The sequence below is a fragment of the Grus americana genome, chromosome Z (assembly GCF_028858705.1).
Source record: "Grus americana isolate bGruAme1 chromosome Z, bGruAme1.mat, whole genome shotgun sequence".
NCBI classification, from domain to species: domain Eukaryota; kingdom Metazoa; phylum Chordata; class Aves; order Gruiformes; family Gruidae; genus Grus; species Grus americana.
The window spans coordinates 71462745-71490072 of record NC_072891.1 but is presented as its reverse complement, the minus strand read 5'-3'; the positions used below and the strand labels follow the sequence as shown (position 1 = coordinate 71490072).

The 27328-nt window shown below is 51.9% G+C and overlaps 3 protein-coding genes across 5 annotated transcripts in view; 2 read left to right on the top strand and 1 right to left on the bottom strand.

Annotated features, from left to right (window-relative positions):
* Positions 1 to 34: 34 nt before the first annotated feature.
* Positions 35 to 10845, top strand: HEMGN (hemogen). Of its 2 annotated transcripts, XM_054810584.1 has the most exons (4): positions 35 to 5189; positions 8402 to 8495; positions 8961 to 9265; positions 10414 to 10729. In XM_054810584.1, the coding sequence occupies exons 1-4, from the start codon at positions 5108 to 5110 to the stop codon at positions 10521 to 10523; spliced, it is 591 nt and encodes a 196-aa protein (XP_054666559.1). In that variant the 5' UTR covers positions 35 to 5107; the 3' UTR covers positions 10524 to 10729. The 2 variants fall into 2 exon arrangements, with proteins under 2 accessions (XP_054666559.1, XP_054666558.1); XM_054810583.1 differs by lacking the exon at positions 35 to 5189 and having other exon boundaries at positions 5198 to 8495; positions 10414 to 10845.
* A 13731-nt stretch (positions 10846 to 24576) lies between these two features.
* Positions 24577 to 25957, bottom strand: FOXE1 (forkhead box E1). The gene has a single exon (XM_054811031.1). It carries the CDS (start codon positions 25955 to 25957, stop codon positions 25070 to 25072), a length of 888 nt encoding a protein of 295 aa, XP_054667006.1. The 3' UTR covers positions 24577 to 25069.
* LOC129199898 (basic proline-rich protein-like) overlaps positions 25954 to 27328 on the top strand; it is a 37749-nt gene continuing 36374 nt past the window's right edge. For both annotated transcript variants that reach the window (XM_054811033.1, XM_054811032.1), the window contains exon 1: positions 25954 to 26391. In XM_054811033.1, the coding sequence (XP_054667008.1) occupies positions 25999 to 26391 (393 nt within the window). In that variant the 5' untranslated portion in view covers positions 25954 to 25998. The remainder of the gene's footprint in view (positions 26392 to 27328) is intronic.

Sequence of the window (27328 nt, the reverse complement as noted above, 5' to 3'; positions counted from 1 at the left end):
ACCTGTCCACAGCTGCTGCTATTACACCATCTGCTCATTTGTCCCAGGGCTCTGGAAGCCCATTTGCCCCCTTCCAGTCCTCAGATACTGAAGGAGAGGTGGTCTGGCTGCGTGGCGCTCTCTGCGTTGCCAGTGCTTCTGTGCACACCTTCGGATGCCTTCTCACCTGCACTGTAGAGAAAGGCTTTGGTGGGGTCATCACCCTCAAAACACTTCCATGGTGAATAACACAAATGCACTACTCTCCTGGGGTTTTCTGCTCCTATTCTTGCCAGCCCAGCCACAGGCTCTGTCCCAGCCCTCTGCCAGGGCTGAGGGGAAGGTTATGCCCAGCATAGCATGGTGTGTAACTGCAATCCATCCTCACCCCAGGGCGGGGGAGCACCAGCATCTCAGCCCCATGCAGTGGCTTGAGCAGCGCAGGCAGAGTGGCTGCAGCCCATCGCTGCGTATCCCCTGAGAGCCATGTCTAGTTATTTGCAGAGGCTAGGAAAAACCAACACAGACAATTCGGGGGCTCCTCTGAAGAGGGAAACTGCATGCCTCCAGCACAACGTGGAGTGTTTATTCAGAAACTGCAAAGCTAAAGCACACACTTGCGGGCCAGTCCTGCAAGGTCAAAGCGTGGGCAGCCTCAGGACAGGGTCAGTGTTGACTCTACATGCAGTGAATTCAAAGATACCCATCCTCCCCAGGGACCGGTGGATTTGCCTGTTTATTTCACATGGTTCAGGGACGAGTGGCAGACCAAGGGGAGGCAAAGGGAATGATTTAACACCACCACAGACCTCAGGGGCCCATGCAGGATTGCCAGATCCAGCCTGATGCAGAGAGCCTGACTCTGAAACCTGGCAGATTTGTATCTGGAACGGTCAGACAAGACTCAGGAGGCATTTGGTGGACAGCAAGATACCTGCAATGCACTGGTCTGTGGCAGGGGGTATACACATGGATTCGCACTTTTGCATACAGTTTTGCTTGTTGAATTTATCCATTTCCCATCTTTTCATGCTTCAGTCAAGGTAGGGGGAGGAAGGGATTATCTGTTTTCACAGGCATCACAGTTCATCACACAGAGCTGCTGGTAGTCCTGCTCCCAGAGAAGCATGTTGCAACCAGGCAAGTTGCCCCCAAACCTGCCTCAATCAGGGAGTGAAGGACAAGGCTGAAAATCGTTTTACTGTCGTTGTCATGCAAGACAAAACTGGAAGAAGTGCCCTGACACCCTGCTAGAGTGACAGTGGCATAGCTTCCCCAGCTGCCCACACTGACCCCCCAGAGAACCTTGGATTCAGGGCTACGTCCATGACTGCAAGGAGGGATAGACAAATCTCTGCATATTGCCTTGAAGTAGCAATGCTAGATGCGGGTAAACAGAGATACCATTGAGGGTCATAAAGTGCCTTGACTTATACATTGGTGTTGCTATGTCTGCTGTGATGGCACTCCCAACAGTGCCAGGAGAGAGGCCTGGCGGAAGGATCCAGCCCTAGGTCCATCTGTCCCTTGGACAAAGCATTCCCAGGGCTTTTGGGTAGAGAAAGCCATGTGGGGGACCCACACAGTGAGATGTACCCAAGGTTGTTCCCTGCCAATCAGCTCCAGTAACACTCAAGGACTCTCTGCCACTGGAGCTGCTGAGGTTGCTGGATACCTGGTTGAGCTCCTCCAGGTCCTCACCTAGGAAACTGGATACATCAGTGAAGGTGGCCCAGGGCTAGGTGAAAGGAAATGTGGAGAAAAAGGGAAGGTAAGCAGTGCCTGGCACACTGTAAAGTGTCCAGCTGCAACAGCTCATGCAATCAAGACTGGCCAGAAAGTTTAACCTACTTGCACAAATTCATCCATAGCAAAAGGGATGCAGCTTTGGCCACATCCGCTACAGAGCTCTGCTGGAGAAGAGGAGTCTGCTGCATTGCTGGTGCTGGTGGGGGACAGGGAGGCAACCCTGGGCTCTAAAATGAGCCCAGTGTCCCTGGCATTGTGGCCGAGTCTCTGCCTCTCAGTACTTCCTCTTCAGAGCAGAGACAACTCGAAACTAGGTGGTGGAGCCTGTAATTTCCACACTGTTACCCATCACCAAAGCCTTCCCATGGGATAATAAAATCACTTCTTTGGGATTTAAAGTAATTCACACACAAGAGCCAAATCTTTACTGGGATTTTGGTCGTGAGAGAGGGAAGTGCAGGCTCTGTAAGATTTTAAAGCCCGTCTATTCCATTAAGCGCCTCTAAAGACTCTGAGGGCACTGCGACTCTTTCTTTTACAAATGTTCTTTACAAATGTATTGGTTTCTACCCAGCTAGAAGGTGGCTGGAATGGAGAAACATTCACAGTACAAGCTCTGCAGTGCCATATGGCAATGTTCTGCTGAGTCAAGAGTGATTTATCAGACCTCACCAGGCTTTGGAGTGACTGAGTAGATGGGAGGTGTGAGAAGCTGAGTTAGCCACAGCCCGAGCATGCACCCAGTTCCCATGGAGCACTGAAACACCCAGGGATTTCCACCCTTTCTTCTATGTTTCATATCACCTGCAAGCAGTGCAGAATATGTCAAGCTCTTTGTAAAAGTGCTTCCATATGTGATGTCCCCCCTATGGCCAGGCAGAGAGAATCATAGAATAGAATCATTTATGTTGGAAAAGCCCCTTAAGATCATCAAGTCCAACTGTTAACCTAACAGTACCAAGTCCACTACGAAACCGTGTCCCTAAGTACCACATCTACATGTCTTTTAAATACCTCCAGGGATGGTGCCTCAACCACTTCCCTGGGCAGCCTGTTCCAGTGCCTGACAACCCTTTTGGTGAAGTCATTTTTCCTAATATCCAGCTAAACCTTTCCTGGTGCAACTTGAGGCTGTTTTCTCTTATCCTATTGCTTGTTACTTGGGAGAAGACAGAGTGATAAGGTGTTGCCTCAGCCTCCTTTCTTCAGACTAAACAACCCCAGTCACCTCAGCCACTTCTCACAGGACTTGTTCTCTAGACCCTTCACCAGCTTCCTTGCTTTTCGGTGGATGCACTCCAGCACCTCAATGTCTTTCTTGTAGTGAGGAGCCCAAAACTGAACACAGTACTCGCAGTGTGGTATGTTTTCCTCCTCCCCAAGCACTGTATTTGCATGGTAAAGCATCCTGCCAGATACAGTTTTCAGGATGTCTGCATGAGGCAGGGTGACCCCAGGGCCATGCAGCATCACACAGCGCTGGAACATGCACACCAGCATGGGACACCTTGCCTTCACTTGTGACTGAACTAAAAGAAACTCCCCTGTGAATGGCTTGGAAGCCTCACATCTCTTTATGCCATCCATGCTCCTGGCCCACCCTCCCATATCAGAGCCTTCCCATATCTGCTCTGCTGCCACCACCCTGCTGCTTCTTTGGGGGCTGTTAAACCTGCCCCACCTCTCTGGAGGTACCACGTAATCTGCAGTGGACACAGGGGAGGAGTCCTAGAGCACAGTGGTAACTCAAGGGATAAACAGAAAGGCAGCAGAGATGACCACAGGCTCCCAGGTTACATCTTAAGAAACCCACATGCATGGAATTTCAAACTGCAGCTTCCAGGGACCTAGAGAGAGAACCTGCAGAGAGCAAAGGCTGTACATTTAAGAAAAAAAAAAAGCCTGGCAAAGACTGGAGGCAGGCCAGATCTGCTCACCCCTGAGGAGCTGCTCTGCTCCAGGGCAAGTCTTGCAACTGCACAAGGAGGTGGCTTCATCCCTGCCACGAAAGGATGTCAATTCCCAGAGGATCTGAGGATAGCCACATTGTCTGGTTCTTCTACCAACCTTGCAGCCACTTTGAATTCATTGGGGAGGGGGTGTTAAGGGCACTAGCACCTCACCAGAGCATGGAGAAAATGCTAGCAGAAGCTGAATCCCAAATACTCTGGCACTGAGTGTGTTAGAAACTGGCCAAAGTGGGGACATGTCCCTGGTCCAGCACAACTGTTATGCACAGGTATAATCTTAAGCTTTTCTGTGCTATCCCAGCATGAGAAACAGTTTGCAGAGGAGGCCAGGATTCCCACCTCCTCTCTCATGCAGGAAACTGAGGCAGACTGATCTAGGGGCCCAGCCATGCAGACTGCAGAGCAGGGAGCAGGATCTCTGGATTGAAGTCATTGTAACAAGCAGAAGCTTCCCCTTTGCAGCTGTACTGACCCTGAAGATGGTCCTACAGAGGCTGTGTAAGCCGGCATGCTGTGCAGGTCTGCGGCTGCAATGGGCAACAGGCAGCTAGAAGCAACCGCTAAAGGATATCCTCCTGTGGGAGCAAGGGACCAGGTAGGTGTTCCCACTGGTTTTACTGGGGCTGCCCATTGCCATCCTGCCTCATGAGGGAAATGCTTTGCTCATAGCCTTGATCTGCCAAGTACTGGACCAACAAGTCACTGGGAAGACTGGGAAGTCCTCAACATGCACAGGCCCTTGGCTGGAGTCCTGGTTATTCTGTCTGGATTTCCCAGGAAGGTGGTGCAGCCCTTGGACAGGTTTGAATTTGGAAGTCTGCACCCTTGGGGGTTTCCAAAGTATATGATGCCACAGCCGCCCTGACCTTATACAGCAGACAATCCTGCTGTGAGGGAGACTGGTGTGGAGACAGAGGTCTCTTCCCACCATCACTGCTAGAGTCCCATGCAAACACCTTTCAAACAGCATACACCCTGTTTCAGACCTAGCAAGGGGTCTTCAAGGACTAACAACAACTAACAACACCTCCCTGCATCTCACTCTGGAAACCAGCAGCAAGGCAGTGCTGCATCCTGCCCTGCCATGCAGCTTCTCTCTACTATAAAGGAGGGCATTTAAGTCACAGTTTAGCAGCAGTGAGTATAAATTTCCTATCTGAAGTTGAATTATTTGCTGTATAGAAGCACTAAAAAGTTTTGTAATCCACACAGTAGATCCTAGGCAGAGACTCCTTATACCTTTGCACTCTGATAAGGAGAATATTATTACCCTACTAGTGGCCTGGACAGATAAGACATTTGGGGCGGGCAGTCTGCGTTTTTTTCAAGCGCTCATTATGCTGCACCAGTATCTTCAGATGCCGTTCCCAGGGAACTAAGCTTCTTTCTGTTCAAACCTGCAAAGCGCGATGGAGAGTTTAGGCGAAGACAGTGCTTACTCGGACTCTTCCCTGCAACCCTCTGCAGCCCGTGAGGAGTATGCTGTGCCAGGTAATGATGATACCACTGCTAACCTGAGTTTTTGGAGGGGGGAGAGAATAATTTTTGTTACCATTCATTTCTAAAAAAGGAATTAGTAATTACCAGTTTATGCTTGGAGGATGGAGGATGCACATTTAACTGCAAATATATGTGGCTTTTTCCATGTTGTGTTTCAGATCACAAAGCACCTATAAAGGCTTTTCAACTCAGACAAAGTTCCTCAGCAGGCAGCATCAATATATTGTCTGTTTGCAGACAATATACTATCTCATTGTTCTTTTAGTTTGATGGATTTTTTTGCTTTTCATTTCATCTTTGTATCTTTGTGTTCTCTACTAAATAATTTTTCATCAGGATGCAGATGCTTTACCGTGATCTTTCCTGCATAGTGCTAGCAGTTGAGAGACAGCTTTGGAGCAGCTGTGGGAGTGCTCTCTTGGACCAATTAGAAGTGAATGAGGGGTGTTTGCTACCTGTGCAAAACAATTTGCTTAGGGTGGGTTGGGAAGAAGACTGGTTGCAAGCAGCTAAAAATGCTTTTATGGCTCACAAGACATTTTGAAAGTGAAAGAAAGTTACCTTGGCTGCAAAGGGATGTGCAAGTGATTATGTACTTCAGCAGTTAAACTGCCCTGTACAGATCCTCCTACTGCAACTTGTAGCCTCATCTTCCCATGCAGCTTCCTGCTTTTTGCTGTGTGGATGGCAGAGTTGTCTGCCCTGCTGCCTCTGATACTGCTTCACATCGGGTACAGCCTCCCGTTTGGGGAACAGTACAGTTTACTTGGCTGTACCCTGTGCGGTCCAAGCGCGGTGTTTTTCATCTCAGAGGCTTGCACTATCTCTGGTCATGCTGAGATGCCCTTGCCACGACTGAGATACTCTAGCACTGTTGTTGCATGTGGCCCTCACATCCCTATTGCATCTTGCTGTGCCCCTTCTGTTTGGTCTGGTTAGGATGGAATTTATTTTAGGAGAGGAACCATCTTCTCCTGTACATCTTCTACTGTGCTCAGAGCAAAGGGGGCTCCTGGAACTACCATACAAAAAAACAGCAATAAAAGAAGAGAAAAACTAATAGGCAACAACAGAAAGTAGCATTATTTTTTATTTTGTGGTTGTGATGGTGGCTGTTGTTAATATTAGACAGCACTTAGAATACCATGCCCAGATTTAGGCAACTCAGCATAGGAAAGAAAGAGTCTGCTGCAGGTCAACCAAGACTGCTAAAGGCTAGAACAGACCAGATATAAGGACATGCAGGGGAAACCAGGCTTGTTCAGCCAGGAGAAGAGAAGGCTGAGAGGCAGATGTCATTGCAGTCATCCTCTGCCTGACAGGGGTTACGGAGAAGGGAGAGCCAGACTCTTTTTAGGGGTGCACAGGGAAAGGACAGGATGCACCAGGTCTGTGCTGCAAACATGGGTGGATACAAAGGAAAACAAAAAAATGGACAGTGAGAGTGGTGCAGAGACCAGAGAGGTGGGCTTTGAGGTAATCCAAATTTCTCTGGACAAGGTCCTGGACCACCTGATGTAATTTTAAAGTTGGCCCTGCTTTGATGAGGACATTGGAACAGAGACCAAAAGAGATCCTTTCTGAGCTAAATTTCTGCAAGATTATTATTAATTATCAGAAGTCTCTTGTGTAAAGATCTACTCTGGGTAGAGGTTGGCTCCTGCTGTCACTATTGCTTTCTTCTGTCCTGGACTACTATTTTTACAGTTTAACAGACATCTGGGATACAAGAGCTGTCGTCCCAGCTCAGCCTTGGAAGTCCTTCTCACCTTGCCAGTTCTCCCAGCTGGACAAGGGTATGACAAAATGACCATTCTTCTCTGATTTGACGTAATACTTTAGTGTGAGCTGAGGATCTTTGTGGAAGAAGCTGGATCTGATTACATCTGGAAGGAGCAGGTCGTAGTTTTGTTTTTTCATTGTGTGGGTTTTTTGAAACTATGAAGATCAGTGCTTTTGTGATCTCTTCAGTGTACACATGGGAAGAGTCCCCTCTCCCTCCAGGCCCCAGGGAAGTGGTATTGCTCCCGAACAATACCCTTTGTCTCAAGGGAGTGGTCTCGTGCTACTTGATCTAAGTCAGGTCTTTATTATCACAGGCTGGAGTCCAAGCTAGAAAATTCATGGCTGACTGAATCAGAAACCACAAGACCTATTGCCACATGATCAGAGATGTTGCCTGTTGGGACAAAGACATGGGGAAGGAAGTTCAGTGCTGGTTTCAGTGAAGTTCAAGAATTCATTTGCCAAGGTGTAGATCGCTGAGATGTCTTTGCCTCAGGAAGCCATTTGGTGCCTTTGCAGCCAGTGAAATGGGCACAACTTACTTTGGCCTGAGAAGGCATTGCACAGGGTCACTGGGACTAGGGGGGTGCCCCCTTTCCTCCTAGTGGCTGTAGGTACCCTGCACATCTTGCCCAAATGATAAAGTCAGCTTTGGAGCTTTCTCACAGGAATCAGCCTGTCTTCAGCCCTGCCATGGTCTTCTTCATAGCTGCAGACCAGCTTAGGGCTGCTTGTGTGGTCTTTGGGACCAGTCTTCTCATGCCCAGCAGTGCGTACTAGCCCTGTTCTGGTCTCTGGTTGGGTCACCATTCTCTACAGCATTTCAGCCTAATAGACATGAGTATTTGTGTACAAGAAAGCCTGTATCCTCACCCTCTTGCTCCCACAGATGTGTTCCTATGTTGTAGGGCTGGCTGTTCTGCAGGGCAAGGCTTTCTCCTTAGTTAGTTAGTTAGTTAGACGAGCATCTTAATCACAGCAGCGGCCAGTTGCAGCTATCTGGGAAAAGGGTAACAACAGAGCCAACACAGACAATTATCTCGCAGCCTGAAGTGATATCTGGCTAAGGGATTTCATGGTGTCCTCATGGCACAGGAAGCCTGTCCCACGCTTCTATCAGGTCCCTACAGTGGTATGTTGGATAAGGGTCACCCCAAGGCTGCAGCAGCAGGGAGAAAACCACAGCTAGAAATTTAGAGTAACTTTCAGCGCAGGAGCCTGGGAGCTTTGTGTGGTGTCATCAGATCCTACCCACTGAGGCTGAGCTGGAAGTACGGTACCCAAGCAGTTTCATATCAAGACCCACTTCATGACAAAAAGAGTATGGCCTCTTGCATCAGTGCTCTGTCACCAGGCAGGGAGGGATGAAACTGCCCCTTGGCCCAGATGTCATGTTAGCACTCAATTTGTCCTTCTAGATGTCATCATCACTCGCCGCTTGAGAGACCGGGAGCTGCTCCGGAAAAGAAAAGCAGAAGCCGAGGAGAAAGATTCAATTCAATGGGTTCTGAGGTAAATCTTGCTTATGCTGTGGAGTGGTTTTCTTGGTGCATTTAGCCTGAGCCCAGGCATGGCAGCCCAGCCCCTCCATCTTCACACAATAACAAAGCTGAGCCGGGCCCCATCATTCTCCAGTGGGGAAAGATGATCTGCAGGTGGTAGCTACTGAAGGTGTAGGCAGTGTTGGAGGGCAGAGATGGATGGGGGGTGAATTACATAGGTGGTGGTTTGGGTGGTGAGCAATCCTCAGCTACAGCGTGGGGCTGGGGAAAAACTTGGTGCCCAGTCTCCTGCCCCCCCAGTGTGGACACAGAAGGCTGCCATGCAGGGCTGGGAGGAGCACTGCAGAAGCACAGCTTCTGCTGGGATGGACTGGGTTGTGATCACAGCCAGGGGCCCGGCAAAGCAGCCTTGGAGCAGGAGGGAAAGTCCTCTGCCCCACACCCAACTCTTCACCTCTGTGAAATCACCTGGCAGGGAGCAGGAGAGGAGCAAACGGCAAAGGAGAGGCAGAGGAGCCAGGCGTGGACGGGGCCGCCAGCAGCTGGTGGAGCCCACCCTGGAGTCAGGACCAGGGCCAGAGTCCCAGCCTGGCCCCCAGGAGGAGGCTGAGCCAGCACCTCCGGAGCCGGCACCACCTGAGCCGGTGCATCAAGAACAGCTGCCTGTGCTGACCATCCAGGACGTGGTCAGTGAGATGCAACCAGATGAGATGGAGGGGGAGCTGGCTGCAATGGATCTGACAGCGGTGGAGCTGGCAGACAGCATCCAGGATCCCATAGGTGAGCTTCTGGAGAGCCACTGGCCCTGGGGGGCATCGGGGGGGCAATGCAGTACTGCCTCTTGAGGACTGTCATTCAAGGTTGCCCACCTTATCAACAACCACTGGGACCACTGGGGCATGGGTCCTTATCCCACCAAACATGACTTGGGTAGCTGTGAAAGGGGTGGGCGGGATGTTGGGGCTGTGGGGGCAGGTACTGCTCTGCAAGTCATAGGGAGTGATAAAAGGCCCACTACTGTCAGTAGAGTCATTGGCATGGGGTCTGTGGTCCCTGGTCCTAAATAGGTCCTTGTCCTAAGGACACCTCTGTGGCTCTGCCAAGAGCCAGGTTAGGGCAGAGATGCTGTGGACAGAAGATGTGGCCTCCTGAAGCCAGAGCTTCACAGAGAGCCAAAGCCCAACCATGCTCTGTCCACAGTCCACCCGGTTTCAGGGCTGACACCAGGGTGTGGGGGAGGGAAAGGTGGGCGCTAGGGCAAGGAGTGGGTATCTACAGGAGACCACCGCTTTGGGACCTGCCAGGACTGAGATACAGAGGAGGACACTAAGCTGGTTGGAACTGCAGATGGCTGTCTGGGCTTGGGAAATCCATTTACAGCTAATGCAGCTTGGGTCAGCAGGAGTGGCTCCTAGATCTGGCTTGGGAAGAGGAGAGCACATTTACTTTAGCAGGCAGTGGGCCAAGCATGCAGATTGCTTCAAAACCAGGAAAACCTAGGATCTGCTTCAGAGGAGGTGAGCATTACTACATTTCCAGCAATGTCTGTGCCAGGGGAGAAGAAAAGGCCTCTCGCTGCCAGGCGTGCAATGCCCTCGTGCCATGGAAAACAACCATTCTGCATCCTGGGGCTGAGCAGGGCACATCACACCAGTCCAGCTCCCAGCCGTGAGATCTTGAAAGGGCGAGCATCAGGGCTGCGTTCATTTGCCTCCTGCCTTTAAACCCACCGGGGCTTTATCCTCTCCAGCTCCCCTCCACAACCCCTGGGACTGCCCTGTCCTTTGAAAAGCAGGCAGGCCACCAGGAGCTACCTAACGTCACAGGCAATCACAGGAGCCTGGCCATGGGGGCTTTAGCGCAGTATGGAGGGGTAACGCATGAGACCCCCCCAACAGGAAATTATTTGACTCTTACATGCCTTACAGGTGAAGTGGAGTTGCTGAAACCAGCAGAAGCAGAAATACCAGAAGCTTTGAATGCTGCCCTGGAAAGTGAAGAGCAGGATAATGATTTCAACACACATGTTCTCTTTTAATTTTGTTTGGGTTTTTAAAAAAATGTTTTGGCTCCTGCCTGACTAACTCTGATAAGAACCACAAAGTGATTTTGACCAGCTCTTTTCTTGTGAGTAATAAAGCCCACATTCTCCTGGTCACTCTGCTTTCTGTTCTTCTTTCAGGTTACGATGAGAGGGAACATGGTTGCTTGCTCAAAGGCAGTCCTTTGGGAGTTGCCAGCTGCCTGTGGCTCTTAAGCTCCCTGCCCTCTGTGCCAGCAGGCTGTTTCACCTGGGTGGTGGTCCCACAGAGGGCTGCACGGTGCCCCACCATGCTGCAGTTTAAGTGTACAGACAAGCATCCACCCACGTTTTTGCAAGGTATTGCTGATTTGCAGAAATGTGAGTGGCATTGTGAAGCTGAAACCCACCGTGATTTTTAGCTGGCTGGAGTTGCCCAGCTTGGGCTTTTTCCTGCACCTGATAAACCCTGCAGGGCCTTGTCTTACTATCTTCAGTCTGAAGGTCTCTCTCATGGTCTGTTTTCCTTCCCAGTAAACAGCTTGCTTTCCTAAAGCCTGGAAAGCTTTTTGTTTTCAATTTCTGGGCAACCTCACTCTGACCTTGCTGATCCGCTGCGTTAGGCAAACGAAAGATGGTTGAAAACAGCCGAGTGGGACAGGCTGAAACTTGGCTGACATACACTTTTGTCAGGGAAATGCCATCTGGGGCAAAGACAGGAGCTGTTTTGCACAGCTGCTGTGTCCCTGGCTCCCCAGCCATGCACCCAGGATTTCTCCTCAAGCCAGGAACGAATGGGGTGCCCTCTCTCTGTCTTCCCACATTTTGGGTTGTATTGGGTCTGGCTGAGCTGGAGTTAATCTACCCCACAGTACTCCTCACAGTGCTGTGCTGTGTATCCGTATCTAGCATTGTGTTGATATCACACCAGTGTGTTGGCTACTGCTGAGCAGTGCTGGGACAGCATCAAGGCTGTCTCTCCAACATTTTCACCCCCCTCACCAGTAGGCTGGGGGTGGGCAAGATCTTGGGAAGGGACACAGCCAGGATTGCTTGCCCAAAGTGATCACAGGGATATTCCATACCATATGACTTCTGCTCAGCAATAAAAGCTGAGAGAAAGGAGGGGGAAGGCGGGGGCGGGGGGGGGGGGCAGGCATTCGTTATTTACAACATTTGTCTTCCAGAGCAACTAGAGCAACTGCTACACATACTGCAGCCCTGCTTCCTGGGAAGTGGCCAGACATCGCCTGCTGTTGGGAAGGAGAGAATAAATCTTTTGTTTTCCCTTTGCTTCCACACACAACCTTTGCTTTTGCTTTATTAAACTGCCTTTATCTTGACCCACAAGTTTTTTTCCATCTTATTTTCTCCCCTCAATTTGGGGGATTTATGATTTTTTTTGTAGCTCAGGAGATGCTGCTGCTGCTGCTGTCTCAGAGCCCCGCAGGCTCTGCGTCTCAGCAGTTGCAACATCTCATCAGCGACACCAGTAACACCATCTCTCCAGTGACAGGATGGACATCACTGACACCTGCCCCTGCTTCGATCCCAGGGACATCGCATAAGGGGCAAGCACTCACAAGCGCTTAGCACAGCCTCCCCACCCTGAAATCCCAGGATGACCTCTGCAGCTACACTGCCAGAAGCTCTAAAGCAGCTGGGTGGCTGTCAAAGCAGAAAGCATCCAACAGCCTTATAACCAAGCAAATGCAGCCCATTCCCCATGGCCAGTTCTTGGAGGGATGGGTCTCCCACGCAGGTGTCCTGGCACTGTTTTGGTCTCCATAGACATCTCAGCTAACACAAGGTTGCACTCTCCCCTTCAGTGACTGATACTAGTGGGAGCAGAGCAAGATGTCTCACGTTCTTCTATGAGCTACCCAAACCTTGTTCATAACCCCAAATATTTATGGTATAACTGGAGGGCCTTGGGGAAGCCCTGTGGCATGGAGGGAGCTGCAGCTGGGGAGGATGCTGACTCCACACCAAGACACTGGGTGAAGGCAGCTGAGGCTACACTGGCCTGAAGGGGAGTGAGAGGCAGGAGGCCATGTTATGGTAGAGCACCATCACAAAAACTGTACAGGAGTCCTCCTGCAAATGTGGTGTCCACATCACATTGCAAGGAGGCTGGGCTGTCGGGTTTGCTGCTGCCAGGCAGGCCAGGAGAGACCTCTTCCTGGTGGAGCCCCACACACCCTGGTGGAGGCCAGCAAGAACTGGTGGCTCTTTTCAGCTCTCCAACCCTCTGTAGTGCTCACAGGGAGGGGGAATCAGTCACACTGCCCACCTCCATGTCTGCAGACATTTAGGCTCTCCTCTTCCCAGAGGTCTTCAGATTTTGAGGAGAAGAAACTTCTGTGAGGCTTTAGACTCATCTCACAGCTCCCGTCAGTCAAAGAGGGCACAAAACAACCGTGTCCCTCCTTTTCCAGTGTTGAAGTGCAGCGGTAGGAAGTCGCGAAGGCCTGGCAAGGTGAGATCTCTGTGAACACACGGCAACACTCATTGCTGAAACACATGTGGGCAGCAGTGCTGATCCTGCACCGTGAGGGCTGGGGAGCTCCCTGGAGGTGGAGGCTCATGGGAACCAGGGAAAGCACTTCTGTCCATCTGTGGAGATGTCTTTGGTGACCATAAGGTCCTGCAGTCACACTGGGTACCTTGTGCTCCATCTCAGAGCTGCTCTCTAACCAGCTTCTTCGCTAGCCGGTAAGAAAGGTGTGCCTGCAAGCAGCAAATCTTATCACAAAATAACCAAGGGAAAGATAAAGCTGTCCTTATCAGAACTTTCACTCCCAATGCACTGTTTCTCTCTCAGACAAGAGGACAGACGGCAGAGCTCTTGCTTATATGGAAGAGGTTCGGATGCAAAGCTGGACACGTAGGGGTCCATGTGCATCCCTGAGGTAGGTCTTGCTGTCTGAATGCAGCTGGGGATGAGCTGGCAAGGGTGGCTGTGTCTAGGGGAGGGAGGCTGCTGTTCTGCAGATGCAACGCATCACTTTCTCCCTCCCTTCCCTCCTTCCTGAGCCCCAGAGAGATGTTTTTACCCAGGGTATTTAACAGAGTGTCCAATAAAGGAAGTTTCCACCCTCTGGAATGACAAGCAGGGTCTGGGTCTGATGTGAAGGGGAAGGCTGGGGGAGGTCAGAGACCTTTGACTGTAGCCTTGATGATAAAGAGCGGGTGATTGGTTCAGGGAGATGGCTTCTGAGCTATGGGGCCAGCACAGGGAGCTGGGTCAGTGCTTGACACAATGCTTTCCTCCTGGCTGTGCTTTACTAGTGAGAGGGCTGCGTGAGGCTCTTCCAGGACGTTCCGACCTGCTACCTGAGCCACATAGACTAAGGCAGGCATGCTGTTATATCCAGTGGGTATGACCACTATGATTGTCTCATCACTCGTGAGACTCAGCTTGGTGTTTGTTAATGTCAGCTGGGGGCTGGGCTGACCATGCTGCTGTGAGCTCATCTCAGGACCACAGGTCCCGTCCATATGTCCTGCAGAGCATGGGGAGCCATCCTGAGGGCTGATGGCTAAGGAGAGGGAAGCTGACATCATCTCCAGGAGAACCAGACTCTCTGTCCACTGCCAATTACTTTGCAATATCCTTCCAGGAAACATGCTTCCAGCTCTATGGGAGAAGAGAGGTTGTTTGGTTTGTGCATCGTGGCTTCCTGCTTCTCAAATTGCTCTTGTGAAACAGGGTACCTTGCATTTGCAGAAAGTCAGGAGTGATTTATGGCAGGCTGTTGCTCATGGGTGATGTTTTGAGCCAGGAGGGTTTTCTGGTCCTTAGCTGAAATGAAGGCATAGCTAAGCCTAAGCAGAAAGAAGTGGGCCAGAAACTTAGAGCCAAAGGCCACCAGAGGTCAATGAAAAGCCATTCCACCCCACAAGAGCCTGGTCTTGCAGAGATAAGAATACATTCTGGTTGATTTACCAATATTGACTTGAAGCAGTAAATCCTGGTGACAGCAAATACCCACTCCCTTTTTCCGTGTTAGCTCTGATCCTTCCCATTCTGTGTTCACTATTTAAATAAATACCTCTCGAATACTGCCAGGGCTGCCACAGACTGCAGCTGTGTTCCCAGCTGGGCTCAGCAGTGCTCCACCAGCTGTCCTGACTCTCCTGTTTCACCAGGAAATCACGTAACTGTAGAAAAAGTTAAGTGGGAAGAGACCTCTGGAGATCTTGAATCCAATCCCTGCTCAAAGCATGGCTAACTTTGACCAGCCTGCTTTGGGCTTTTTCCAAAGAAGTCTTGACCATCTCCAAGATTGGAGATCTCCCCTCTCTGGTCCCCATCCCAGGGCTGCCCCACTCTCACGGGAAGGTTCTTCTTTATGTCCAGCCAGACTTTCCCTCATCGTAGCTTCTGCTTCTTGCCTTTTGCCCCATCACTTCAGAGAAGACCCCAGCTCCATCTTCTCTGTAACCTTCTTTGGGACTGCAAGTTAGACTCCACTCTCACCTTCTCTTCTCCAGGTGAACAAACCCAGTTCCCTCAGCCTTTCCTATGCTCCAGCTCCTTATCTCGATGACCTCAGCTGGGCTCCAGTATAACAATATCTTCCTTGTACTGGGTTACCCTAACTGGATCCAGTATTCCAGATGCAGGCTCATCCACATCAAGTAGGGGGAATGGCCACTTGCCTCAGCCAACCAGCTGAAACTCAATCTATGTGGATGGACTTGGGGCTGTGAGCATGATTGTGCCTTGTCTCCCTCAGACAGCTTGAGGTTTTCACTGACAAAACCCAGAAAATGCTGAGCAAAGAAACCCAGACACAGCTTGTGTGGTAAAAAGTTGATCTGAGCTTTGTAGCCTTAATGATGATCCTTTCTTCAATCCTCTTCTGTAGACACCATCTTCCAAGTAATTTGCAAAAGCACTAGATGTGGCTTGAGTGCAGAATTACACACCCCTGGAAATTACTGCTTGTTTTTCAAAATGTTTAATTGCAGACTGAAGGTGAAGACTCCAGTGCTGCATTTTTATAGCGAAGTGTTACATTCTATGCGAGAATCAGGCACTGATTCTCAGGTACCCAGAGCAGCAACAGTGGAAACTCCTCGAGCAATGAACTGGAGACCGGCCGTCCGACCCCAGCACGCAGCTCCAAGGGCTCTGTGCACGCAGCCAAAGCCCGGTGAACCCCGGGATAGAAACAACCTCGCCGCGAAAGCATCCTGCGGGGGCTTCCGCACGCTGGACACCGCGGCGGCCGGCCTCCCGCCCGCGGCGCGATCCGGCAGTGCTCTCTAGCGGCAGCACCGGCCCCGCGGCCCCAGGGACGCCCGGAGGGGGGGTGGGGGTGGAGGGGACGACACACGACACAGCCCCGGGAGGGTGCTGCGGCCGGGGACTGGGCAGCGAGGAGGGGTGCGTGGGGTCTCCATCCCCGGGGCGGACTCGGAGGGTGGTCGCAAGGCTCTGTGCTTGTGCTGCGGGCGCTGTGAGACACGCCACAGGCTGCTGCAAGAGCTGCAGTGCCGTTTGCAGAAGTGATCAGTGAAGTGACATCCTGGCCCCGTGGGAATGACTGCAGCAAGGTGAGCATTTGTCCTCGTGGCTGTCGAAGAGTCCCGTGCGTGGATTAGCTCCCAATATCCCACTCAGTTTGTCAGTGGCAGGGATGTGGTGGTTGTTAAAGATGAGGAAGGCACCTCATTTTTCTGGATGTTTTGCTCTGTTGGAGATGCAAAAGTGAGGATTTCATTTGTAACAGTGTTAACTGTTGAACTGCTGGTAGTGTTGATAAATTTAAGCCTAGGTCTTATTATGGCAGAGAGGTAGTGTATCTTATATCTGCTTAAGTGGGAAGACTTGAAACCATTTGTCCTGGTTGCTTCAAGTGGGTCTTACTTTTGCCTTTTCTCTAAAAGGGAAGGGGAGGAGAAAACCTACATGAAGATAAAATATGGAAGAGGTGACCCAAGAAGAAAAACCGTTCTTCGCAACATGACCTTTTTTTGAAATTAATGTTCCCTGCATAAAGGTCTAAGCCCTGAATTATCCTCTGCTTCCCCCTTGAATAAAGCCACCAATATTAACAATAATACTCCAGGCACAGCCTCTCACACCATGGCAGAGTGGGACCACTTTCTAGGCATCTGTGGCCATCTCAGTCACTTCTGCTCTTGCCTGGAGAATGGAGCCACAGCGCGAGGTCAGCCTTTATGCAAAGCCATGTGAGGACATCTGTAGAATAAGGGATTTTCACGTGACCACCCAGTTCACTTTTCTTTTGCCCAGCCAAACTCCATCTACTACAGCCCCCAAAGCTCCTTGAGGTGCTACGTGCATGACAAAGGGCCAGGGCTTGGAACACTTTCTGTTGCATTTTTCTTGGGTTTAGCATAATTATCACAGTCAATCTGAAGTGCATTTGGTGAAAAGCATTTTTGCTCAAGTGCATAGTTCAGACTCTACTGCACCATTGACTGTATTCAAGCAAATAATTGACACTAGCTGTACTTCACTTAGTGAAAGAAAAGGCTGGTCTCCCCATTCTGTGATTAGACTTCAGCAACCATGAGCTCAAGCAGGTCTTTCAGGGAAATTTTGTATCTCCCCTCTGCTTCTGCTTCCCACAGAGCTGGCATTTAGGGCTGTCAGGATCCCACACTGGTGGGAATTCTCACGTATGGGGCTGCATTCAGATTTCTTCCATCCATGCTTCCTTTTGTTTGACAAAGTCACACATAGCTGATGGCTGGTCAGTAGAAAATCCACCATGAAAGTTGAGGTGCTAAGATTTCCACTGCCCCTCCATGTTTCCCCAGCTTCCAGCCCTGCTCCTAGCCTCCATCCCACAGCAAGGACTCTGCATTGATACCAGTGGACACAACCCCAGCAGAAGAACCTCCTCCTCGGGCTGCATCTCTCTCACTTACACCCCCAAGACCTGCCCGCTGGCAACACAGGAGACCAGGGGCCACAACAGATGTAGAACCTTGAGACACAACAGAAAGAAGAACAAACTTTGCACACCTGAAGAGACAATCCTCTCCCAGCCCACTGGTGTGGGGCCTCTTGATTGTGACAGTTGATATGACCTGGTCTTAAATACAGCTTGCAAATATGTTATTTCAGGGGCCATGGCTTTGTGCTGACCTCACAGTGCAGAGGATTGGGACTTGGCTGGTCTTGGCTTGAGCTAATTTTAGCTTGCTTGGCTGTGACAGCAATCAGTGGTCAGATAACTAGCACCTACATTTGTTTTCATTTATAGTGATATCGATTACATATTCTGTGTGACTTGAACTGTCTATGACTCCAGGGCAACACCATGGGTCCCAGCCTATCGCAGTGGTCAGTCACTCATTGCTGCAGGAGTGCAAACCCATGTCATTCAAGTAAAGGCAATTTTAGAGAAAACAAGGAGAACAGAAAAAATACCCACGATCTGGGAACAGTTGAAAACCAACATACATACAGAAATAAACTCAAATGAACCCTCAAGACTGAGAAGGAAGAAATCATCACCATCAACACCATGTGCATCCTGATGAAGTGAAGGCAACCTTCACTGGGAACATCATGATCTGCTATTGAAGATATCAGGATGCTGGTAACTTGTTGTAAGACCCCCTTCCCACCACCCCTGCAGCCATCAACCTCAGGACACAGGAAAGGTGAACATAACATCAAGAAGCAGGGGTAGGTACTAAGAATTTTGTCTGTGTGTAGCAATGTCAGCTGCATTACTAAGTTTTTCTGTATTAATTTGGACTATGAGACTTATAATTGGAAATATGATATTTTTAAAACTTTTGCATGTAGTAATGGTAAACCCTTGGCTTCACTTACTTGTCCATAACAAGATTTTGAGTGTTACACAGGAAGGGACAGAGACAGGAGTTACAAAGAGAACAAATTCACACTGGCAAATCTACGCCTATATCCAACTGGCTGCTGCTTAAACAACTGGACCATGGTCCATCCCACTAAAGCATTCAAGCAAGGGGAGTATTTGTGGAGCCAAATATTCTCTTCCAGACCCCAGCACTGGGCTGTTACTTACACAACCCAGTTTTTGAATGCTTATAGCTAAATAATGTGCCATTTTGCCATGGGTCTGGGGTCCCCCACATGCTCAGACAAGATGGCCAGATCTTGATCAACACAGCAAGATCTCACAGTGGGCTTATGGCCTCCTGCCACTCCTATCACAGCAGACATCTCTCTGGTTACTATTTTTTGACTAGCCTATCCCAGACTCAGCATGATGGGTTGGGATGGGGTGGCCAGGGAGCCACTGTTTAATTGGCCAGTTCTAGGGCCAGCACTCCAGTGAGCATTAACCTGATGACAGACTATGTGCTAAAAGATATGGCTATAGAAGTGATATGAAGCCTAGGACACAGTTTGTTAACCTCAGAAGGTGACAGCTTGGACTCAGGAGTGCCTTTTCCAAGTGGAAAAGGTCAATATGAGGTGCAGACGGTCTCCTTGCAAGAGCCAGCCACAGGTGTGATTGACTCAGAGGGCTTCATGCACCAAGCGACCTGCAGCTCTGCCATCAGAACAAGAGCTCTGGTGCTGGCCCAGGACTGTCTGAACAAAAAGGTCAGAAGCTGCTTGTTAGCTCCTTTGTCAATTAAGATCTCTTTGGATAGTTCACATCCAGGCAATAGCTTTGCAAACTCCTAATTGGCTAGCAAATCTGAGCTGCCTGGCATCAGAGAAAGAGAAGGGATAGCAGTGGGCTCAGTGAGCTGCTCTGAGCCAGCCTACAGCTACTGTTCCTGCTTACTCCATGGCCGCTTTCAGCCAGACATCTGGACCCAAGCATACAATGACCATAGGGACTTCTAATCAGCAGAAGAGGCTAGGATACAGCCTCTTTTTCCTCTTGGCCCAAGCAGCGTGGCCAGGGTACTTCATGCTTACTACATTACCTGTCTCTATACATCCTAGGGACCACCAGCTGCACCCTGTGTTTGAATACTGATGGAGGTGGTGGGAGATGAGACCCTGGCAGCCCTGAGCTGGGTTTCCCCACTGAGACCCTTGTTCACTCCCTGTTGGTCTGCCTGCACAAGGAGGGGTTGGGGTGACTGCTCCAGATCCAAAAGTAGCTCTCAGAAATAACACCAGCTTCCAGAGGCAGCTGATGCCACCATCTCCCACCTTGACTTCTGGGCCTCAGACAGTGAGAAGACACAAATTTTAACACGAGGAGTGAGTTGAGAAATCAGCTCTGCTGTCTAGATGGTGCCTGCTATGAATCAGGGCTCCATGCCTACACCAAGACAAGCATGTGAAACAATTCCTTATGCCGACACGGGCCACTGTATCCCCATACACCAAACACTACACAGCCAGTCCCCCAAAAAGCATCAGCTTTCCTGTGCTCACATTAATTCACATCCAGGCACTGCATGAGTGGGACATCCTCTGTGATCACTAATGCTGGCATCACAGTTCTAGGTAACGGATGCAGCTCCATCTCCAACTGCACAGACTGACCTCTAACTACAACTCAGACAGCTTTGGACTCCCTCCAAGGTACTCCCTCCTGGCCAAATGGCAGCTGTCTCCCCTGTGTACTTTTTCTCATAAATTTAATGCACTTCTTGGCCTCTTCCAAAGGCAGATAAATCATACCGGGGAGTCCCAGAGCTATTAAAGTAGACCTTCCTATCTGCTCTTTGATAACTTAGCAGATTAAACTACCTGTTCCTATCTCATTTATAGCCCTCCAGGCAGCTTGGATTGTTGACAGGGCACCAGCTGCAGACCTCGCGTTCCCTCAAAACCCTTCAGGAAGCCGTCACCACCCTTTCAGCAGAGGAAGGGGCAACATCTGCCATTGTCTTAGCCATGTGCAAGCCAGATCATCTCCCTGAGGATGGAGTTACCCAAGTTGCTCCTGAAGGCCTGTTACACACCCCATTAGCTACGGTGTTTGCTTGATGAATTGTTCCCACAGATGTTGCTATTGCACAAAGTGAACACGGTGTCAGCCCACGGTTGTGAGAATTCCATCTCTGTAGCCAAAAAAACCTCACTGGCCTGGGGTGCAGGAGGCAAGACCAAGCATTTCTGGTGCTGCTGCTACAGGACAGGCAACATGATGTTGTCTCCAGAAGTAAAACCTTTCCCAGCTGGCCCAGGTCCATGCTGGAGAAATCAAAGAGTAATTAATTCTCCTGCCCATCTCTCAGCTTGTGTTCTTATCACAGGTAGTAGCAGCCTTGGCTTCCCTACCTGCCCCTTTTTAGCAGAGGCACCTGGCTGGGCTGGAGCTTCATGCATCGATGCCTGGGGCACGCTTAGGGTTTGACAGGAGACCTTGAAAGCAGACTGGTGACTCAGGGGGTTGCAGAAGTTTGGTAAGCCACCCCTGCCCTGGCCTTGCTGCCCTCTCCCTCCCTCTGATGTGTCCAGCCATCCCAGCAAAGCGAAGAAAGCCAAGGTAAGACAGACACAGCAAAATGCAATGAGCAGAATGTGGCATGCATCTCGCTCTGTATCATCACTCTCCTGGTCTTAGAAGTGCATGGAAGGCTTAAAAAAACTCAGAGAGACACTTCAATACAAACAACAGACAACAGAACAAAGATTTATTTCCATTACAAGTAAAGTAGAAGACTAAATACAAAAAATCTCAAATACATAATAAAATGTTCTCCTAGGCTGTAACAATCCACCTCTTTCTCAAACTCAGCACAGGGTCTGACTGTACCAGAACTTAGGCAGAACCCAGAGACTCCGTCCTTCAAGGAATGAGCACTCTCAAGGCCCTTCTCTCTTCTCATCAGTGCTTACACTTAGTGTTTCCTACAGGGTTATAACCCAAACCTATTGGACTCATGTCCCAGAAATCAAAAGACTAGTTTGAAACTTAGACTAACTTAGCTAAAAAGAAGGCCCTCAGATATTTGTGATAAAGCTTCCGGAAATCAAAATTTTCCTTATTCTGGATCGTGCCTGAGAATTACAAGCAAAGTGCCAGCCAAAAATACATTGAGATCCAAATGTTTAACATATCCCCATGGCACAAGCATATGCTGAGATCCAATTGTCTAACATATCCCCATGGCATATCCCCATATCGTCACAGACAGGCCCAACCCCACGGCTCCCCAAGGATGCAACAACTGTGTCTTCCTCTGACAGTGGTCACGCAGTCACATGAGACACATAGCCACATGTGCAAGCGCAGGGTCAGCACATCCCACTGCCACAGGGTAGAGTCTGGTCAGACCTGTAATGTTCAGCCCGCCCTTTGCATCTGAGCCTGCACAACAGCTTGGAGAGGTTGTGATAGCCACAAAACCCCAGAAGTGCTGGTGGGAAGGGATCTCTAGAGTCTCCAGGCCTGCTGCAAGCAGGAGGTTGGAGTATTGCCAGCACTAGGACCAGACAGGTATAGCTTTGTCTATCTTCATCTCAAAAACCCCAAAGAATGGAGACCCCGCATAGATGTAGAGTCCCTTGAAGGGTCCGTGTAGCTCTTCACTGGGCACAAAGATTCTGTCCAGGCTTTCCAGCTGCTCATGGCTGAAGTTTAAGCGGTTTGTGGCTGTGTGCCTCAGGTCCTTGGTGCAACAAGCTCTTCACTGCACCTGCTGGAGCAAGTGTACTGTCTAGGTATGTCTGGTTTCCCTAGCTTGTAGTTATAAAAGATCTGGAGAGAAATAAGAACAAGCATCTAGACCTTATCTGCAAACAATACAAAACTGAACCTTCCCAATTTGTGCCTTCTGAGTCATCAAGATCTATCATGCACGTCCTCCAGACACCAAGTTTTGCTCCCTGACCTCACTACTGCTGCTGTCAGAGGTCAGGGGCAGCTTACACAAGACCTATATCATCACTGGTGACCTCTTTTTTTAGATTGAACCTTAGACTAGCACCAGGGCTAGAGCAGAGAATAAAACCAGGTTGAAGTAATGGGGAACAAGGGCCAGAAGACCTCTAGCCTCAGGAAAACGATCCAGTCCACATTGATAACTGCTCCTACAGGAAGGAAGGAAGGCATTAAGAAGCAGGAAAATTCCTCTCCCGTCTACCTGGAAACCAGAAAAAGGTCAGCATGACTTGCTAGCACAGGGATGCAGACCAGTCCTTGCAGGCGATGAAAGCCGAGAGCCAGCAGGCAGCTGTCAAAAACCTAAGAGCTGGCACAGCTAGGTCTACGGCTTCTCTTCCAGCTGGTGAAAGGAGAAGTTGGGAGAGGAGCTAGCAAGGCTGCCAAGGAGAACTGCCCCGGGCTGAGGCAGCCAAGCCGCAGAGGCAGGACTCTGTTGTCTCCAGGATGGAGGCAGCTTCTGGACACACCAGGACCAGGAAGGACATCAAAAGAGACAATGCAGCTCTTCAGGAGGGAAAGGAAGGAAGGGAAAAATATAACTCACCTCACCACGTGAAAGATTTGAATGAGGCCTACACTCACCGCCTGTGCTCCCCACTGACAGCAGTGCAACCTCCCCAGCTCTGTGTACACGCAGCAGTTTCCTGCAGTACCACAAAAAGATGGGCAGGGGGAGCAGTACCAGGCCAGCCCCAGCCTCCCAGCCCATGAAGTGGCTTGCCCACCACGTGCCATCCTGACCACTCCAGAGAGGCATGGGTGCCTTGAATCCAACACTCATCTCCTACCTCAGAGCCTCATGGAAGGCAGCCATACAGCTTCTCCTATCCACTGCTGCAGAGAGCTTGAGCCTCCTCTACCCCAAACTGTGCTGTGGGGACACCCAACCATCTTCCTGCTCCACTCCATTTCCCCCCCTCTCATGTCCCACTTGGATACCTGGACCTTAGCACCCAGAGAAGGCAAGGAACCTGCCTCTACACAAATTTGATCCTGCTGAGGACCTCATCTGAAAAATCTTCCATGGAGCAGAAGGTACAGGTGTCTTCATGGAATCGCAGCTCTTTGCAGCAGTGCATAACAGCAGGACAAGAGACGGGAGACTAGAGAGGTGCTGAATGGATACAAGGAGAAACTTCTCCCCCATGAGGACGGTCAAATTGCCGAGAAAGACTGTGCTGTCTCCATTGTTGGAAGTTCTCAGGACTCAACTAGATAGGCCCAAGCAACTCATAGCTGACCCTGCTTTGAGCACAAGGTCAGAACAGAAACTTCCCAAGGTCTCTTCCAACCTGAGTTATACTATGATCCGTAGCCTTTTGTGGTGAGACACATCCTGGTGTATGTGCACCCTCTCAGTTCTTCCAAAGCTCCTGCTGAGGCTCTGGCTGCACTTTCCACCTACTTCTCCCTGTTCAAGGTCCCACCACATTGCAGTACTCCTCACCCACCTCCTCTTGGCCCTAGTCACACAGGCTCCCACTTCCACAGGAAAAATGAACTGGAGAAGGAGATCCAGACAGTAGCTGGGCTACATCTGGTCCCTCCCTGCTCACAGCCCCAGGCAGAGCCCTTGGGCATCCACCACCCAGGGGTGGTGGGATCTGTTGGGAGGGATTTGCTTTTGCCTCTCACAGCCATTCCTATGAGTTCTCCAGTCTCCATGTTTTCCTCTAGCCTTTCTCTATCGTAGGAAAGCTTGTAAAGAGAGCAATCAAAGATGAAAAGGCACCATATCCTGCCCCTCTCACTTGTTTCAGGAAGGAAAGTTTTTCACCATAGATGCTGATTTCTCTAGGGTACAGACAGAGCTGCGCTGACCTTAGGATCAAAGTAATTCAGTATGTAAGGACCTCCATAGACCTCTGGACCAGGTCTCACAGCAGGTCCAAATTCAGTATTGGATCCAACTCCAAAAACAGATCAGGTCACTCAGATTCTGTCCAATCAAATTGGGAAAACCTCCTAGGGCAGACATCTCACAGCCTCACTGGGTCCCTCTTCCAGGGGCTGAGCATGCTCACGGTAAAAGCTTTTTATAGTTCCAGTCCCACCATTCTCCCACCCCTGCAGCACACAGCATGACTCCTGGAGGGATCTGATTTGCTGTGTTTGGCTGCAACCCCACCATCCAAACCTTCCCGAGCCCTGGTCATGTTGTGGGTGAAAAGCCTGGCACTAATGCAATAGCCCTGTGCAACATCAGGGACACACCACCAGGTTAGTGCCATGCATCCTGCTTTTACAGCTTTGGCTGCACAAGGTTGGGGAATGCTTCCTCCTGCCTCCCTCCTCCCCTGCCCCAGCAGATGTTTTGTTCTGTAAATAAAAATCAATAGCGGAGAGATTTTTAAAAATGAGATCTTCCTGGATAGTCCAGGGGGCCAAGTCGGGTGTGCTGGGAGGTGGGGAGCCTGCCAGGAAGCTTTGAGCACCTGTCCCAGGAAAGGCAGCAGAAGAGTAAAGGGCTGTTTGCCTTATCCAGGCACTTGGGAGCCTCTAGGGCTTCTCTGGCGAGAGTGGACAGGGCTAAGCAGGGCCACGGCTGGCAACGGTGCTCCTCGTCGAGAGGCCCGGGCAGGTGTCAGGATGTGGAGGTGCAGCCCAAGGTCCTCCAGCATCTTCCTGGGCGGCCCCAGGTCCAGAGGCGTCGGGCGAGCCCCGCAGCCCGCCCTCTCCCGGGCTCCGGTCCGCGCCGTCGGGCCGCCCGGTCTCCCCCGGGCTGGGTCAGAGCACCGGGACGAACCTGTCGGTGCCGCCGGGGTAGGCGCCGTGCCGCGGTCCCGGCTCGGCGGCGCCCAGCTGCCCTCCAGTGCCGTAGGCGTGGGGCAGCGGCGGGTAGGGCGCGGGGGAGCAGCGGCCGTAGAGCCCGGCGGGGGCGGGCGGGGAGGCGGGCAGTACGATGCGCCCCGACGGTGCGTACAGCTGCGCGGGGCTGCCCGGCGCGTAGGGCCCGGGGGCGGTGGGCAGCGGGGTGTAGGCGTGGGGCAGGGCGGCGGCGGCGCAGCCCTGCGCGGGGAAGGCGGCGGCGGCGGCGAAGGCGCAGGAGGCGGCGGCGGGGGCTGGGGACAGGTCGGCGGCTGGCGGCGGCGCGGACATCGGGAAGAGGCGGCAGGGAGCGGCGGGGCGCTCAGCGAGAAAGGCCGGGTAGGTAGAGAGATCGCTGCGCTTGAAGCGCTTCCTACGGCGGAGGAAGGAGCCGCTCTCGAACATGTCGCGGGCGTGGGGGTCCAGTGTCCAGTAATTGCCCTTTCCGGGGCGGCCGGGCTCCCGCGGCACCTTGACGAAGCAGTCGTTGAGGGTGAGGTTGTGGCGGATGCTGTTCTGCCATTTGCGGGGGCTGTCGCGGTAGAAGGGGAAGCGCTCGGTGATGAAGCGGTAGATGCCGCCCAGCGTCAGCCGCCGCTCGGGCGCCTGCCCGATGGCCATGGCGATGAGGGCGATGTAGCTGTAGGGCGGCTTGCCGCGCTCCGCCGGACGCTTGCGCCGCCGCCGCCCGCCCCGCGCCCCCACCGCCACCGCCGCCGCCGCCTCCTCCCCCGGCGGCGCCGCGTCCGCCTTCAGCGGCGGTGGCGGCGGCGGGGGGCCCGGCGGCAGCCGGCGCTCGGCGGTCATGGGGCCGTCGGGGCGGCCCCGAGCCGGGCCGAGCCGAGGAGATGCAGCGCGGCGCTGCCGCGGCTTTTATGCGGCTGTGTCCGGCGGCTCCGCGCCCGGGCGGCCGGCACTCCCCCTGCAACGCCCCGCAGCCCGGGAGGCGCGGGCAGGGCCGGGCGTGCCGCCGCCGCCGCGGGCAGGGACAGCGCCCAGCCCCGGCAGCCGCCCCCCCCCCCCCCCCCGTCGTCCCTCTTCCCCCCTTCCCGTGGTCCCCGTCCCCAGCGCCGTCGAGCGCCGCGATCCCGCCGCCGTCGGGAACGCACAGCTCCGCGGGACCGGCGGGCACCGAGCTGAGCGGGGACGTCTCCGGGGTCTCGGCACGGACATTTCCAGCGCCTCCCGCCGTACGGCTCAGCGTCTTTGGGGCCGGTTCGGGCGGCGGCCGGCGGGGTGAGGTGAGGTGACGGGCCGCCGCTGTCGGAGGGGATGCTGAGGGTCCGCGGCACAGGGCAACCGGCTCCGGGCAGTGTCGCCCACGGAGCTGCATGCTCCTTCATGGTAGTGAAGCGATAGAAATATACTAAATGCGCAAAAAAACCCGGTGACAGATGTATGGGGGGAGAGCTAGTAAGCATGGGCTTAGGCAGTGCAGTTTGTGTGCAGAGCTGCTACTTGAAATGCACTCACGCTGGGGCTCTCCCCCCGGGTCCCCAAAAGTGATTTGTTTTACCCGTGATGTGACTTGCTTGTCCCTGATGCCTGATGCCACAGGACCTTCAGGTACATGATCCTTCCAACCAGGAAGGATGCCGGGCTCTCCATGGGTTGCTGCGGGGACATACTTACCTGCCAGCTCCCTCCTGCTTGCTCAAATACTTGGGGCTGAGGGTCAGATCCCAGGACTGTGGGTCAGAACAAGTTCCATGAATGCACCCAGCTGGCAAGGAATGCTTGCCCAGGACTTTTACCCCTGCAGCACTCACCTGCAGGTCTGGGGGCAGCTCAGCCTCCTCACCTGCTGGCATGGTGATCCTCAGGAGCCAGAGGATAAAGGGGATGGCAGAAGGTCCTAGAGGTAGGATGGAAAGTGTCAGTGTGTGCAGGTGTGCACAGGGATGTGTGTGTATGGGAGGGTGAGCACGCATAGGTACATGGGTGTGCAAGGACACTGGTGTGAGGTTGAGGATATGCACGAGAGTTCGTGGGTGTGTACTGACATGCGAGTGTGTGTACAAACATGCCTGTGTGCACAGGTGTGTGGCTGGACGCAAGGCATAAGTGTCCACAGGTGTGTGGGAATGGATGTGGGCAGAGGTGTGGGCAGAGGAATGGGTGTGCAAAGAAGTGGATGTGCACAGGTGTGCAGGTGCTGTGCATGGCTGTACAGCTGAT